Source organism: Apus apus, chromosome 3, assembly GCF_020740795.1.
Source record: "Apus apus isolate bApuApu2 chromosome 3, bApuApu2.pri.cur, whole genome shotgun sequence".
NCBI lineage: Eukaryota > Metazoa > Chordata > Aves > Apodiformes > Apodidae > Apus > Apus apus.
Window position 1 is genome coordinate 11,110,188 of NC_067284.1, and position 17,430 is coordinate 11,127,617.

Here is a 17,430-nt window from a genome sequence, read left to right on the forward strand (position 1 = left end):
CAAGTGAGCTTTTGTTTCTGGGTTTAGACAATGCCTTTAGGTCCCTTTTTTCTCTATCCCCTTCCTCACTCATGTTTTGCCCTGTAGAGACTGCAAGGATCCTTCCACCACTGCATTTTGTGAACCTTTATCTGCTGAGTTTAACATCTGATGGCTTCTCATTTCCTAAACCCACCAGTCTACTGGAGCCCTTGGAAGTGGGAGCCCCTGTCAGGGACACACACCATACGCACTCTTTGGACAGATGTTTTCTACAGCTGGCCCTCAACAGCTTGGGCCCATACAATTTCAGTGTGCGTTTGAGAGATGGGAGTACAGGAAAGCTTGCCCATTGCTCTCACAAAGTGTTAGATTAGGGTTTTCATCTGTGTTGACATTCATCAACTTAATTTGTCTCTGAGACAGTGGTTAGTAGGTCAGGAAAGATGGATCATACACACATATTCCTCTGCCCAGGCAGTTTGTTCTTGGCCAGTGTGCAGGAGTATGTGAATATTCATCCTGTATAAATCAGCGCCCTGAGTAGTGTGGCCTTTGATATTTTTGTTAGGAGTGAGAAATCCTTTTACAAATCTGGTCAGTTCTTTGCCCAGTAACATGCAGCAGTCATCAGTTGTACAGATGGTTTATTGCAGTGACTGTGAAATTTCTCAGGAAAAACAAAACAAGCATCTTCCCATGAGTATGGGTTACAATTTTAGTTCATTTCAGGAATCTTTTTACAAGTTCTGTGTTTGTCTTACTTCTTTTACTTGAGTGTCCTCTCCTCTTTGCAATAATAGAAACAATAAGCAGCAGTACTGCTTTGACCTTTCTATTTTCTAGTATTTGTATAATATTTTTCAAATGTATCATAGATGTTGAGGAAGGGTTTTTCTCTTTCCTTGCCAATCATCGTTTTCATTGTTCTCCTGAGGATTTCTTTTTCCCTGTTTACATCAGTAATCAGATGCAGATACTGCACAACAGTGTACTACACCAGAAGTAACTAGAATATATATCTCCTTATTAAAATATTTCTCTCTCTGTAAAATCTGTTTCTAACAGATATGACAGTACCTATAATAGAGATGATAGTCTGTCTCCAGTCTATCTTTTTCATGAGAGACTCCAAATTGGAATTGAGATTCCAGGTCATTGAGTTCCTGTTTGACTGTGTTGGTGGTCAAACACAGTAACAGGTCTTCCAGAGATACTGTGGGCTGTCCATCTTTGAAGAGACTCAAAACTTTACTGCACATGGTCCTGAACAGTTTGCTGTAGGTTACCCTGCTTTGAGCAGAGGGGCTGGACTAGGCAGTATCTAGAGTTCCTCTCAAACCTCAACCATTCTGGTTTTTTCCCTCTAATTGCCATTTGTGTATAATAGAGTGCCTTGGATTTAGTGTGTTGCCTTGTTATTGTTTAATTCTTTTTTACATCAAGTCTTTTTGAAAATCCCAACAATCCTTATTACCTTTGACATTTGACCTAATTTTATCAATTTTAGTCTCCCTGTTTTTCTGTGGTCACTAATCAATATAGGATCATCAGATAATCCATGTTGGGAGGGACCTCAGAAGGTTCCTAGCACAGCCCCCTGTTCAAAGGAGGTCAGCTCTGACATCAGAGCAGTTTGCTCAGTGCTATATCCAGCCTGTCTTGAAAACTGTAAAGGATGGAGATGACATAACATCTCCAGTCAACCTGTTCCTCAGGTTTTCCTTATGTAGTGTCTAAACCTCTTGTTTTTTCAAATTGTTCTCGTTGTCTGGCTTCATAGAATCATAGAATGGTTTGGGTTGGAAGGGATCTTAAAGATCATCTAGTCCCAACCTGCCTGCATGGGCAGGGACACCTCCCAGTACACCAGGTTGCTCTAAGCCCCATCCAACCTGCCTGCCCTTCAACACTTTCAGAGATGGGGCATCCATCTTCTCAATGACTTTGCTGTAGGTAGTGGCAGGCTGCTGTTAGGACGCTCATACGACCAGGCGGTCTCCCATCCAAGTACTAAATGTGCCCAACTGTGTTTCACCTTCAAAGGTCATCCAAGCTCAGGCATGTTGCATGGCATGGCCATAGGCAGTTGTGAGCTGCTGGGACTGCTGCAGTTTAGCCTTAGTGATTTCCAGCCTGATGCAACTTCTCACCTATGGCAGCTGAGCTTCTCTAGCAGCCTTTTGTAAAGGTTTTGTCAAAGGATTTCTGAAAGTCAACACTAATTACACATACCAGTGTTCCTCACTGCTAATTTGACACACTTCAGGAATTCTAATAGAGCCCGTCAGAGACACGACTTCCCCTTGCAGAAGCCATGCTGCTCTGTCACGATGATAATTTGCCTGGTTAAGTGCTCTGTAGCTCTGCCACGATTGAGATTTACCTTTCACATAATTAATCCAGTTCTAATGCAGGATTTTCTGGTCTGTCTTGATAAGATTTTCTTTCCCCTTGTGTTTCCCTTTAAAAACAGACACCACTTTGCCTCCCCTTCTAGTCTTGTGAGGCAGGAGCTGGTTTTTCATGGTAGGTAATGTCTTTTTTATAGCAGCTCAGGCAGTGTGTCCATGAGTTCCTGGAGAGTTTTGGGTGAGTGCCAGCCAGTAGAGACAATGTGCTGCAAACAAAAGTGATTTGGATGTTCCATGAGCAATTTTTTTGGTCTCCTGAGGTTTCACATGCATCCTCCATCCTGCCCATGGCGAAGGGCTCAGTGGGATCTCCCACCCGTCGCTGTGGAAGGTCCATGTAAGCAACGCTGCAGTTCACTTTACTGCAGTTGTTGGCCTTTACTAGCAACTTTTTTTGGCAGGGTTTCAATGGTGCTTTCCTTGCCCACGGTAGTTTGTGCCAGTGTCTGGAAACTTTTGTTTCAAAGAGGCTTTTTCTGGCAGTGGGGTGACTTACATGCAAACAAATGCACAGCATGTTCTTTTGAGCCAGAGAAAGGCTTGCTAAGACATTCTCTCTTTTCGGTTTGAAGAAATACCAAGTGTGTAACAATGATTTCCATGAAGAAGGTCCTGCAAACTCAGCACAGTACTGAATTCAGCAAAAAATTAGGCTGTTTGAATTAGCACTGTATAAAAGACTTCCAGCCTGGCTTGCCCCATAATTCAGTTAATACCCAATCCCTGCTTTTCTTTTCCAAGGAGAGGGAAAAAAACCAAAAAAGTTAAATTCTACTAATTTTTTTGCTACTGCTTGCCAGAGCCCTTTAGTGACCTTTTCTCTTTGCACTCTAAACCCTCTCCCTGTGAAAACAAACAGTATACTTCCCAGTGCACAGTTTCGCCATCTTGGTCCTGTGGTGCAGGATAAAGCCCTCTTGGAGAGGAAACACCTCATGCCTCTAGGTCATTCAGTCAGTGGCAGATGATGGAAAAGGGAAGACCATAAATCACTTGTGTTGAAACATTAAAAGCTGATAAATAGGTGGTCCTGAGCTGTAGCCCAGCCCTGGCTTCCCTGTGCGCAATGCAGGGCTTGGGGTGCTTCCTGGAGCAGCCAGGGACACAGCCAGGGGAAGTCTGTGTCAGCCTGAGATTGCAGCTGCTGGCCAGGGCATCCAGGCAGGCTCTCAGTGGCTGGGGGAAGGGGCACAGTGTGGATCTGCCTTCAGGAAGCCCCTGGAGTCACACCACTAGCCTTGCAGAAGCATGGCAATAGGAGCGCTTGGGTGGAGGTACTTTCCGGGAGCGTAGGTAGGGATCCCCGGGAGCGGCTGGTGCAGTTTGCAGCCCCGGGATCTCAGCAGCACGTCAGTCAGGTTTCCTTGCATAGCAGGCAGGGAAGTGGGGAAGTACACCCTGGTATTTTCAGCACTTCACAGGGCATGCCGTGAATTTTTTTTTTAATTTTTTTTTAAAGGCACTTGATGAGAGCTGTAGTTTAAAAGGGAAATTACTAATTAGTAACCAAGTAATTCAGGGTTTGATTCACACAAATTGCACTATTACTGTGAAAAAAAGGTTGCAGTTTCAGGCAAACCGTGTTTTTTGTTGTGTTTTTTTTTTCAAGAAAAAAAAAAGTACTGAAAATGTAATTTATGTTCTGTTCAGTACCTGCCAGCTTTCAGGTTTCTTGTAAATTTCTTCATCATCTGAGACAATACAAGCATAAGATGTGCCTGGAAAACAAAGAGGGGGAGGGAAATTAGTGCTTTCCCCTTTGCATTGTAATTTGCAACTCTCAGGTTTTCCCACTAGATTGTTCTTGTAAACTCTTGCGTTTCATAGCACGCAAGAGTGACCACTTAGAACATCATCCCAACGCTATCGTTAGCATCAGGGTTCAGTTACACAGAAAGCCATGAGTGGGATGAGCTAAGTATCATTTTCTCTTTTACCTTACCAGGGTGCTAATGAAATGATTGCTGCAAATTCTTCTCGTTAGTCTCAATTTATGAGGAGGAAAAAAAAAAAAAAAAGTTTTCTTTTGGTTAAGAAATCCAACCAGTAGCATAAAAAAAACCCAGTATCTCCCTGCCCTGTCCAGATGCATTGCATGATCAATAAAAGCTATGTGTCTTCTGTCTAGAAAGTAAGTCTGTGAAGGGCTAATCTGGGTTAGTTGGTTGGTTGTTTTCTGTTCATGTAGGCATTTCAGGTGGGTACTCAGAAGTATACCATGAGTCAGCAGTAAATATTGAAAATACCAGTAAAAGAGAAGTCGTAAACATCCCATTAAGACTTCCAGTAATAGTATCATTTTGTATTGTTGTCAAAAATACCTATTTTGTAGAAAGAGTCAGGCTTCAAAATGCTCCTGTACAGGTGGAAAGGTGGAGTTACCATTGAGAAGTCTAGTAAATACTTAGAAGTAACAAGCAGATCCTCTTAAGTCCGTTCTTGTCTAGATCATTTGCATTTTTTGAATGACACTGTAGGAGAATGGTAACCTGCTTTGAACTCATGGCAAGGGAAATAGTTTGAAGTCATACTCTGTCTACTCGTGTACTTAATATATTGTACTAGCAAAGGAAAACGCTGTAAAGATCCATGTTAAAAAGCAGCAGAGGAGGAATTTTGCTTCTACTCTCTAGTGGTCAGTGGTCAGATACTTAGAGTGTAGGAGTATTACACCAAAATACTGCCATCTGTTGCCCTAAGCTTTGTATGCTTCTGAATCTTGCCTTTCAGAAGGCTGTTGTTGTTCACAATAATGAAAAATAATACCTTAAAATACTTGAAATTTCTGCATTTGCACAACTTTCCTTTCAGCAGCAGATAGAATAATGCATACAAATAATCTTTTTTCCTCACGTAAGTCCTAGAACAAGCGCATTTGGTTTGTTGTGTGGTACACAGTGTGTTCAGACACAGAGCAGGCTTTTATACTTTTCTACTCAGAGAAACTGAAATGGAAAGGTGATGCAAAGAGCGTTCAGTTTTGGTGCTGGGCAGAAAGTTTTGAGTGAAAGGATTAGTCCAACGTGTTCAAATGCAAAGGGGGTTCCTGCAATGTTGGGGGAAGCTGATCCCCTTCACCACTGCAAGTCCAGTCTCCACATCCAGAGGCATTGCCAATTCTATGTGTGTCAGAAGTTGCAGAACAGCAGGCAGATAAATTCTGGCTCAGACAGTTGTAACAGGTGTCTTGCATGCTTCCAACCTCTGCTCTCCTGTCAGGAGGAGGAGACTTATCTGCAGGCAGGAGCAGCTCCAGCAGCCACATGCTGCCCTTCCACCTGGGGCTGGACCTCCACACAGGTCAAAGGATTTTCTTATGTTTGTGGGTCTGGAATTCCAAAAATGCTGTTCTCTGTAAATGCCATTAAACTGCTGTTGAAGGCATGTTGCTTTTCATACCTGGAAACAAACTTTTTCGGAAGCCACTTTCTTTCTCTCCCTCTTAAGGCGTAAAATCACTCTAATTCTGATTGAGAAACAAAGTTGCTGTAGTTAGTGGTTTGTCTTCGTTGGGTACAGTTCCACCATACCTTTCACTTGAGCTGAGCTGTAAACACACAGCGCTATCAACTGGAGAACAGACTGGGGTTTTGAGGGTTTTTTTCCCTTGATCTGAAAATAACAGAAGCAAGCACAAAGCCCCTTTTTTCACTGCTAGAAGCAGGGACAGTCATTCTTGCTTATTTTGCTAAAATCTTCTAAAGTTTCCCAGGTCCCCATGTTATTGCCTCTGCTAAATCAAAAATTACGGGTGGTTGAAGGAAAGCACTCTGCAGTCCATCTAAAACCTGTTTTGGTTTTGAGGGGGGAAGTTAGTGGGGGAGTATGTAATCAAAGCACAGCAGAATTAAAGCTGGTGGCAGTGAACACCCTTCCCAATACCTTCCCCAAGCAACTTGCTCACATTTAAGAATTAATGGGCCGCTGGGCTGTGGTCCCTGGGTATCCAGAAATCAGGCAGCATCCCGCTGTGCCACATTGGCCTGGCAGCTGCGTTGCTCCTCACCACCTTGTTTGTGTTTTCTTCCTCCCTTCTCCCCTGCAGGGTGTGAACGGCATGTCTGTGGATGAGAAGACTGACTCCCCCATGTATGTGTATGAGTCAACGGTGCACTGTACCAATATTCTCCTCTGCTTAAATGACCAGCGCAAGCAGGACATTCTCTGTGACGTGACGCTGATCGTGGAGGGAAAGGAGTTCCGCGCCCACCGGGCTGTGCTGGCTGCCTGCAGCGAGTACTTCTTGCAGGCCTTGGTAGGGCAGACGGAAAATGACCTGGTGGTCAGCCTGCCGGAAGAGGTACAGTATGTCTCCGGGCCCTCGCTGTAAACACGAGCCCCTTCCCTCCCACGCGGCGAGGAAGAGCTCCCTGGTCTGCTAAGGTTGCCGAGGGGAGCGTGGCGTGGGTGTCAGTGCCTGGCCTGGCACAGTTCTGGATGTGGTTTTTGTGTTTGGGTGGGTTATGAATAGCTGAAGGATGGACATGTTCATGGCAGCCTTCCATACCAGCAGTAACTAGTAACGATTATGGTGTAAAAGCTTTAAGATGCTTCAGCTCACTTTTGTGACTGCTGCCGAGGGAGTTGTACCCAAACACTTAATTACCATAGCTGCGTTCGGGGCGTTGTCAGGACCCTGATACTCTGCTCTTCCAGACAGGAAATTTAAAAGGGGTAATGTGGCTGCTAGATGGCAGGTTATTGTTGAAAAATCATTTGAGCTGTCACGTTGTTGGGAGCCTCATTGCTGTCCACTCCTCTCCAGCAGCTCATATCCTCATCCTCGTCTTTCCCTGCTCCTGCACCTCATTCAGCCCTGCTTCCTCTCGCCTCCCATCATGACAAGTTTGGGATTTAACTGCTTCAGGCCGTGTGTTTTCCATCAAGAAACCATGAACACAGTCTGTCAAAAAGCAGGGTTTTTCTCATGCAGCGTGGCTCCCACAGCAGGAAGCCAAGGGACTTAGAAAATACCTCACTGGAAAGTTTATTTCACCACAAAATCTCACTGGCTGGCTTCCACCCCCACTGTAATTTCCTCACAGCCATACAGACGTAACAGTGCAGCTACCATAGGTCATGCTGGTGGCTTTGCTGCCCACGGGCAGTAGACATGTGCCTGCTGGCCAGGGCTGCCCTCACCCTCCGCCTCAGCACTGCCTGCCTGGCATCTCCATCTGGGATGAGGGGAACAAGGGTCAGTGATGTCCCCAAGGAGGGGATGGCAGTCACTCAGTGGGAAGGTACTCTGGAATACAGAGGCTTTTTCACCATCATTTGCCCGTGAGGCAGCACAGTGTGTTTTTTAGATGATGACAGGTCCTGAAGTGTCACACATCATTTTTCCCCCTCTGGTTTAGCTCTCCAGAGACTTCAGAGGCATCGTGATGTTGTCACGGCACAAGTTGTAGAGCATTAGAAGAAGTAGGTCACCGTGTGTGACTTCATGAGTCTTGACACTGAATATCACTCATGAAGAAGTTTCAAGCCAGACATTTTGCATAGGACTTAAAAGGTATTGCAGAGGATGCGCTAGGATGCGCACTGTGATTCTGCAGTGTCCACTAATAATTTCCAGTGGAACAATCAAGTCTCAGTCAGTGCCACATACCTTTTGCAAGACAAAGCAAGGGTGGGAGCAAAGAGGTGACAAAACATGCACACATAGCAAGATACTGGAGAGTATCAGTGGTCTTCTGCAAAGCCTGTGTGAGACCTCGATGTATGATTCAGGTACAGTTAGATAAAGAAAAATAATTGCAATTCAAATAAGCAAATACAGGAGTGACTGAGATGTTCAGAAGAAGGAGCTTGGTGTAAAGAAGACAGGACCACGTCAAGTTCATCCTGCAGGTGTGACAGCTGCAACATGCTACAGCTCCCTTCAGGCAGCGGAGATGAAACAGCTGAGAGGAGGCATTTTTCTTTAATACTAAAAGGCTAGTAGTGACACAAGCATTGATTGGTTTCAACTGGCTTTTAGTAAAAGTAGATTGGAAATTAGTAGATTTCTAATCACAGTGGTGGTGAGATCCCCAGCCACAGGCCACTGGAAGGAGCAGGGTGGTGGAGGGGTAATGTGTCTGCACTTGGTAAGCTAGTCCTGTGTTGGGATGGTGTGTCTGCACTTTGTAAGCCAGTGCATATGACTACAAAGGTTTAAAGCATAAAGATTTGTCTTACTGTAGATATGGAAAGTGCCTCCAACACAGAACAGCATCACAGCTCTCCACAAAAGGAACTGAGAAACTCCTGGTTTTTAAGAGCTGATAGAGCAAGGGAAAAAAACCAAATCTTAGTTTTAGTACATTAAAAGAAGATAGCAGGGTTTTTTTCAGTTCACAAGCTAATGGCTCTTCCCAGGGCTATTGTTTTTAGTCCATGATCTGCAGAGCTCTGTCACCTCTTGAATTATTTCTGAAGGTATATGTGAAAACTGACTTAAGCTGTCATGTTGGGAGTTATTCTTCCAGTACAAAAGTTTCAAACAAAAGTTGAAAGTTAATGTCCTGAGCCAGTATGTTTTTCAGGCTTAGAGACAATTTATGTTGGCATATAATTGTTGTAGAAAAACAGAGATTGAAAATCATTTTTAAATATAGTCTTAACTGTTTGAAACTTTTCCAAGAGTGACAATCTCTCCTAAATTAGCAAATATATTTTTAAGTCAACCATGCAAACGTTGCATTTTAAATTCTGGAGTGGTTTGAAAATTGCTAAAGCATGCAGTTGTGAAGTAAGGGCATTATTAATATACTTTCTCAAAGGTTTGATGCTGGAGATGGATAAACCTTTCTATATAAAGGGTTTACACTCATGTAATGTTGGAGTGAGGAAGCTTAACATCAAAACAAAATAATTTATTTTTTATTATTCAGATCGGTAAATCTGCCTCTGAAGTCTGAATTACAGACCTTTTTTCTTTTTTTCCTTCATAGCATGTTGCGATCTGGTTGTTGATCTGGCATCCAGACATTGTTAACTAGCTAAACAGTGAACAGATGTTTTTTGCATTATTTCTTGTTTATATCCAATGACAAGTGAGAGCAGTCTTCATGATATGCCAGTCATTTCAGTTGGGAGACATTGTGCAGACATAGAATTGGAACTAGTTGCACTTACAGGGTTTTAAACCGCTGCAAAACCTCGTGTTAGACATTTCAGGTCAGTTCAAGTATGACTTCATGTGCCTCGGTTCAAACCTTTCCCTAATCAACTTAAGCTAAGTCAGTATGGAGCTAATTCTGCACTGACTGAAGAGTTTCCATAAACCCTTTAGTGCTAGCCTTGGCAATTTGGTTTTGTACAACACCTCTTGTTAAAGCAACACATTTTTGCTTGTAGACAAACGCTTGGAAAGCCGTCAACATTAATAACAAGGGCTCAGATGTGGCTGTGGTGTGTGGACTATCAGCCATCAGAGCAGAGTTAGAGGAATGGAGTGTGTCAGCTGCCTACAGCTACTAAAAATTTGACTGTTAGCTCTTAACTTCTACGCTTTTCTCTTTGTTTGCAGTTTTTGATAAACAACTAGAAACTCACCTGCATTTCACCCAGGGTATATTTTCAGCAATCGTGCTGTTTTCCTCTAGTGGCTGCTGTTAAATGCAACCCAAAATTAATATTTTCCAAGAGCTGAGTTTTAAGCTGTAAACTTACTCGTTCACTCCATACTCCTAACTGTTGTTTTGCTTTATTTAATCACGAAAACTGGTCTTCCTTCCTCTAACAAGGCACTTAATTAAGGTTTTAATTCATGATAAGAAGTTAAATGGCACTTATGAGGCTTTTTTAATGGTTTCCACTTCCCATCCAGATCACAAAAAAAGGTGTGATAAAGAGAGAGGCACGGCTGTCAGCCAGGGGTATTGTAGGTCATGCCAATATTAGCTGGCAGCAGGCCATTATCCAATTAACATTGCTTCCTCGCTGCAAGTAATAGCTCTCGAGTAGATGATTGAGTCATTCATGCTGTAGTGGTACTCTACTTGAGAAGGAGCCAGTGCTTCGTCAGATGGGCTTTTTGTTTGCTGTTATTACCTGCCTGGCTTTGCTGATAGAGCCTGTGTGGGCAAGCTGAAAGCTGGGGCGTTGGACAGAGGAGCATCATCTGTGCAAACACCTTACTCATCTGCTTTTCTGAAAGCTGAGGCTGCAGTTAGTGGAAAGGCAGAAGCAGCATCAACAAATAAAAGCCCTCAGTGGCATGAAAGTCCTACAGTTTACAAATGAGATTCCCAACCTTGCTGGAGTTGTTTTTTTTTGTTTTGGAACATACATTTAAAAACAACTTAACCTGGTCATGTCAGCCATGAGAGCCTTTCTCTCTGGTGAAGTTAAATGCAGATCATGTGAAGCAGCAGTCTTAGCTTTCTGTAACACTGCCCTAATACTATCCTCTCTGTTACAAAACCAACTTGCTTCTCAAATAGACTCATTATTTTTACCTGTAAATCTCAGATTCCTTGAATCAGTTTCAAAGAGTGGCTGCTGGTGACTTTTTTTAGCATAGTGAACTATGTGCTGGACATACTGCCTTCCAGAAGGATTAAATTGAGTTGTCCGTGGCTTACAAATCTTCCAAGGGGCAAAGGGGGGTGGGATGTGCTTGGGGAGCTTTTTTGTTTCTTTATCCACACAGCTCTTTTCTTTGCTATTAGGAGAATCATGTTCAAAGTAGATGTTGGCACAAGCACACACCACAAGCTGAATTTCTCTGTTCTTACTGCTTTACTGCTCCTCAACGGCTGCTGCGAAACCTGCCGTTGCCCCATGAGGTCTAACCCTGTGAAATCTGAGATCTGCATCTTCAGTTGATACAGGTTAACTTCCTCACCCGGTTAATCTTTGCATGGAGAAAGGCAGGACGGGAGCTCGGTTTGGGTTCAAGGCTGGCAAAAGCTGAATATGTTGGAAAGCAAAGGCATTCAGCACCCTGGGTGGGACTGAGCCAGGCATCTAACATTAATATAGCTCGTAGCTGACAGGGAGGAGAAATACTGGCAGCTGCTAACCATCCATGCCAACCCAGCAGCCTGAGGGAAAAATGCTGGGAATTAGCCAACGAAAGATGATTGCAATGGGGAGAAAATCAAAGGCAGGATGCAGGAGGTCAACTATTACATACCCTGCTGTCTGAAGGCAATTACTATTCCTTTTTATCTCTCTAGAAATAAATGATATTATGTCTCTTTCCTTTCTGTGTACTGTGTATATGTATGAATATAATGTCTTTAAGGAATGCAGTGACTGAGCTGGGAGTGCTCTGCACAGGCGCTTGTAGTGGAAGAGGTGATAAATGTGGGAAAGAGGAGCAAGAGGGCAAAGGAGAAAATGTCTGCTTGGAAGTTTGTATCCCAGCTGGAGGGATGTTAGTGCGCGGTAGGGAACAACCTTTTTTCCTTGGCAGTCCAGAGATGTATTAGGAGTAGCTAAGGTTAGTTCTTAGAGAACAGGAAGCATTAGTGTGGTTTTCTTTTTACATGACTGTATCACCCATTCACGTTCCTCACAGCACTGGCCAGAATTAATTCTGCTTTGGCTCAGGAGGTGGCAGGGACCTGAAAGCCTTCCTGAAAGCCACCACTCTGTTCTACCACAGAGCTTTTTGTAGTGGCAAGAGTTTGTATCCATCAAGCTTCAAATAAAAGCTTCAGACTAATTCATGCTTCAGCCTTGCCTTAGCAATGCCACTTTAGCGAGTCCGTATGGGTGGAAGTTGGGTCTTTGGTTTTCTAAATTCCTCCTAGAGAACGTGTTATTTTTCATGCTGATTCAAACTGTTGACACTGGCCAAACAGAAGGATGACTGGAGGCTGTGGACCTGTAGTGAGAGTAAAACTGAGTGTTCAGGTACTCTCCGAGGTCTTTCATGACACAATACTAGTTCAGGAGAAACTATGAGGCAGAAATGCACCTTGTTTTACATGCATTGCTTGCGTAGCACAGCACAAGGTACAAACACCATATTTTGTTTCCAGCAGGTGAGCAATAAAGTAGAAATGAGGCAATCAAGATGTGATATGAAATTCCATCCATGTCTCCCTGCAGAAGCTTCCAGCACTGCCTGAATTTTCATGCCTCAAGTATGATGAGGAAACTAGCCACATACTTTTCATCAGCGACCTGGATGAGGGAACAGAGTGTGCCCTCAGCAAGTTTGCTGATGACATTAAACTGGGAGGAGTGGCTGACACACCAGAAGGCTGTGCTGCCATTCAGCAAGACCTAGATAGGCTGGAGAGCTGGGCAGGGAGGAACTTGATGAAATTCAGCAAGGGCAAGTGTAGAGTCTTGCATCTGGGGAAGAACAATCCCATGTTCCAGTAGAGGTTGGGGGCTGACATGCTGGAGAGCAATGTAGGAGCAAGGGACCTGGCAGTCCTGGTGGACAGGAGGATGACCATGAGCCAGCAATGTGCCCTTGTAGCCAAGAAGGCCAATGGCATCCTGGGGTGCATTAGAAAGGGTGTGGTTAGTAGGTCAAGGGAGGTTCTCCTCCCCCTCTATTCTGCCTTGGTGAGGCTGCATCTGGAGTATTGTGTCCAGTTCTTGGCCCCTCAGTTCAAGAAGGACAGGGAACTGCTTGAAAGAGTCCAGCACAGAGCCACAAAGATGATTAAGAGAGTGGAACATCTCCCTTATGAGGAAAGGCTGAGGGAGCTGGGTCTCTCAAGCTTGGAGGAGACTGAGTGGTGACCTCATCAATGTTTACAAATATCTTAAGGGTGAGTGTCTGGAGGACAGAGCCAGGCTTTGTTCAGTGATGTCCAGTGATAGGACAAGGGGCAATGGGTGCCAGCTGGAACATGGGAGGTTCCACATAAACATCAGAAAAAAACTTCTTTCCTGTGAGAGGGACAGAGCACTGGAACAGGCTGCCCAGAGAGGTTGTGGAGTGTCCTTCTCTGGAGACATTCAAAACCTGCCTGGACACGTTCCTGTGTGATGTGCTCTAGGTGATCCTGCTCTGGCAGGGGGGTTGGACTGGATGATCTTTCGAGGTCCCTTCCAACCCCTAAGATTCTGTGGTTCTGTGATTCCACCTGGTGTCACTTCCATTATTTTCTGATGAGAGCTGCTTCACTATTGATAATCCTTCTCAGATCTTTTCCGGTGGAGAGAAGTGAAATACATCTCTGTTGTGTTGTCAGGAGAGTTAGGCTTAAAAGAGCAAAACAAAAGCTGGGCATACATGCACGATAAGGGGAAAGAATCTTGCAGTAACTCCCTTACTCTCCCTTTGGTGGTAGTTGTGCTATTTATTCAAGTGAGCATATAAAAATGTACTGTTGAAGGAGATATGGAGATGGATGTGCAGAATGAAATTCACCACTGAGATAAGTGGACTCAATTTTGTTGCCTTTGTTAGGCTCCTGCCTACCATTAGTGCTAAATCGGGCTGATTGACTGTGATTGCGTTCACTGTTGAAAAGGTGATTTGCAGTGTGGAAACCTTCTTGCTTTAACATGACAAACATAATCTAAAATGTAAAAGATGTCTCAGAGAATAAGTCCTAAAGGTATACTATGCTAAGGGCATGAGCAGAAGCAATAAATGTGTGTAACAGGAGGTGTATTTCGTTGGATTTTTTTTTTCTGTGTTCCAGTGTATATGTGGGCATGAATGAAAATGAGGTGGTTGAGCCATGACTGCACCTGAACACTGTTAGCACTCTGGCCCTGCAGACTGAAAGATCTCCTCCCCCTCCAGCTTTGATTCTCTTATTTTTGCTTTTTCTCCCTCAAAAAAAAAACACCTTTGCATTTCTTTAATGCCAACAAACTATCTGCTCTTTTAAGAGTCCAGAAATACAGACTAAGCATTTGAATAAACAGAAAGATAAGGCCCAGAGAAGACACCTCTCAGCTTCACCACATCAGAGACCACAACCTGTATGGTACTTTCTGATCCCATTACCAAGCTTTGTTTTGTTAGAGTTCCCAAGGCCCAAAGAAGATAAGGTTTTATCTCTGTACAGCACTTTCTGACAAGGATTCCCCGGTGTATAATGTCAGACTGACTGTTTTTCTCAGCTACCAGTGAAACTGAGCATTTTCCAGGGTGGAATAGGGCATGTGTTCGGATGACGCAGTGCAGCAGTCAACAAACATTAAGGCTTAGAAGTATGGTTCAGTTTAGAAGTGAAATATGGATTTCAGGTGAGCAGAAGACAGTTGAAGCATACTAGAATTTGGGAATGAGATGCTCTTTGTGAGTTTTACGGGCAGGCTGCTGAATTTTTTAGAGGAACAAGTAGACACACTGTGTTACATGTTCAGTGTAAGCTCTGAAGAGAGATGGCTGGTTTATTCCAGGACTTTTGTGCAGTGCTGCATTTTCATCTCTCCCACTTTGTTGGGAGACCACCAGCAGACACCTCCGAGTCCGAGTGCAGCCTAACACTACTAAAAGCTGTGTCCTTGGGCACTTTATTTGATTTAATAAAATAAATAAATAGGAGCAGCTGTACTTGGTCAAACTACAGTTCTATCTAGCCCAGGCTTGGTTTGTTTTAAAAATGAGATTTAACTTCTCTGAAAGAGCTTGAGAGGAGGCTTGGGTGGTTGTTTAAAGGTTTAAAGTAAAAGAAAATATCAGGCATATCTCTAGGAAGCGTGTTTTAATTTAATGGGGAAAGGTATGAGAGTCACTGGCAGTTGTTTTGAAGCCAGATTAAAATAAACTGAAAAATTTGGCATGTGTAATTTTAGCAACAAACTGCTCAGTGATGTGTATGACTGCACATTGTTTCTTAACTCTAAGGCAAATGGCCTTGGAGAGGGACAAGCTTTAGTCACCCCTTGAATAAGTTTGTAGTTCAGTACAGATGTAGTTGAGTGGAATTTAAGATCCTAAGATAACACAGACCAGATTTGCTGATAAACCTTTCTGTCCTTCACTTTCCTCTAATCTGACCTTATAAGAGAAGATGACATCAAAGTATGTGGTTAAGTGTAACTGTCTGTTTCCGGCACACAGAAGTAGCTGAAATATTTTATTTTTTTAACATTTGTTTTGTATTTGGGGATTTATTTATTGCTCAAAGTTTGCACTCCGAATCTCTTATGTCACTTAAGAGCCAGGGATGGAGGCTTTAGAAGACTTTGTGAATAAGGAAAGGTTAATTCATAATTGAAATGGCACCAGGAATTTCTTTCTGTGACCCAGGAACTTCTGCTAGCCCGGGGGTCTGCAGTTAAAATAGGCATGGCTGGGCTGAGAACAGCAGAGAATTGTGGTACTAGCACTTTCAGTAAAACCAGTATATAAACAAGGTGTCACCAGACAGCTGGAATGGAGAGTTATCAGCTCTGAAGTTAAATAATGGCAACATAAAACGTTCAGCAGTAGATTTTTGAGGTCTCTTGCGAACAAATAAAGTACTGTCATCACCTCTCTGCGAATGCTGGGGTGGAGGCTGATGCATCAGATGGGAATTACAGCACAGGTCTGTGTATCAGGTCAGTGATGATTAAATCACCTTGTGTGAAACGCTCAGCTATGTTTACCTCTCTCTAAACCCTCTGGTTCACATTACCTCACACCGAGGTGAACAGACTGACCCACAGCTGCCACAGCTGCTGGTCTCAGAGCACCCTGTGTATCAGAACAGAGATTCCTGCTAATCGCTCCTCATCCAGGCTTTCAATCTCATTTTCTTCCATTTGTATCTCCTAAGCATGCAGGAGGCATTGAAGGGATTTTCAGACTAGTCGCAGCACTTCTCAAGGTGATTGGGGTGGGATGGAGCTGCTCTTATCTGGCTGATTGGTCCTGGGTGAGGAATGGGTTTTACCCTGTGTTCTCTGCCAGCTCTTCCTGCACCACCCCTGAGGTCCTTGTGCTGCCATTGATAAGAGCTGCTGAAACTACCACATCCAAGAGGAAAGTAGTCTTAGAGGCATGGAACAGGCCAGAAAGAGTCTGTGAAATGCTACAAATACTTCCAGCCCCTTACCAGGCAACTGGGGCACTTTGAGGATGCTTATTTGGGAATTTTTGCCTAAGTGACAGAGCTATTGCAGACTCAGGTACAAAAGGAAAGTCTTATTTAAAAAAAAAAAAAAAAGAAAATCTTGATACTTAGAGCAAGATTTTAAAACTTTTTTCCTGTATTATTGTAGCTTTTGGACAACCCATCTATCCAAAACAATACGTTGATAGATACCTAGCAAGACTTGATCTCTTTGACTGAGAGCTAATCAGCCTTGTGGGTTTTCAGGCCCCCCAAAATTAGGCACATTGGTTTTGTTGTTGAAGCAACCATATTTAGTTGAATATGTATTTGGGTTTGGGAAGGCATGTGCTCCACATCATTCCCTGCAGCAGCTGCTTATCATTTCAGAACAACACTTCAGAGAAATGGAAGTGTACAAACTTACTGTAGGAAGTGTAGAGAGGTTTGGCAGATGTGTCCTAGGATGGATTCAGCAACTATGTTGTATCCTCAGTGCTTCCTTCTGCTCCCATGGTGTCAGATGTACTTTCCAAGGTCAGAGCTGAGGTGGGTTTGTTGGGGTAGTAAAATAGAAAGAAGACCATCCAAACAGATAATTGACACAGACATATATCTGGACTATGTTAATAGTTTAAAGAGGCATGGGCATCCAGTCCATCAAACACTTCATAATACTCTACTTGAAGTTTGGTTGCCTTGAATTGTGATAGGACTAAATTCCCTAGTCTGTGCATATACCTCTTCACGTTTCTAGAACATGTGGGAATGCAGTCTGTGGTAGTGTTTCAAGGTAAAAAAGTTTTAAAGAAAAATATTGTCTATGCAAAAATCACCAATACAGATCTCAGTTTCAGGAAAAAAAATTGCTTTTGACTAAGTGGTCCTGAATGTTCATCAAACCGTCAACGAGGAAGCTGAGGCTAAATTTTTAGCTAAGTAAAGCTTTTGTTTGTGGGAAATGTGTTGGGTTTTTGCTTACCTTTGAAATACAGACCTGTGGTCCTCTGGTTCAAGCATTTGCAGCTAGTAAGAAACAAGCCTTAAACAAATCTGAAAGCAAAATATCTTTCCATCTC

At 43.4% G+C, this 17,430-nt stretch overlaps 1 protein-coding gene across 3 annotated transcripts in view; it reads left to right on the top strand.

Annotated features, from left to right (window-relative positions):
* Positions 1-17,430, top strand: part of BACH2 (BTB domain and CNC homolog 2) — a 185,980-nt gene that overhangs the window by 130,227 nt on the left and 38,323 nt on the right. For all 3 annotated transcript variants that reach the window (XM_051616290.1, XM_051616291.1, XM_051616292.1), the window contains exon 5: positions 6,439-6,693. In XM_051616290.1, coding sequence (XP_051472250.1) covers positions 6,451-6,693 — 243 coding nt within the window. In that variant the 5' untranslated portion in view covers positions 6,439-6,450. The remainder of the gene's footprint in view (positions 1-6,438; positions 6,694-17,430) is intronic.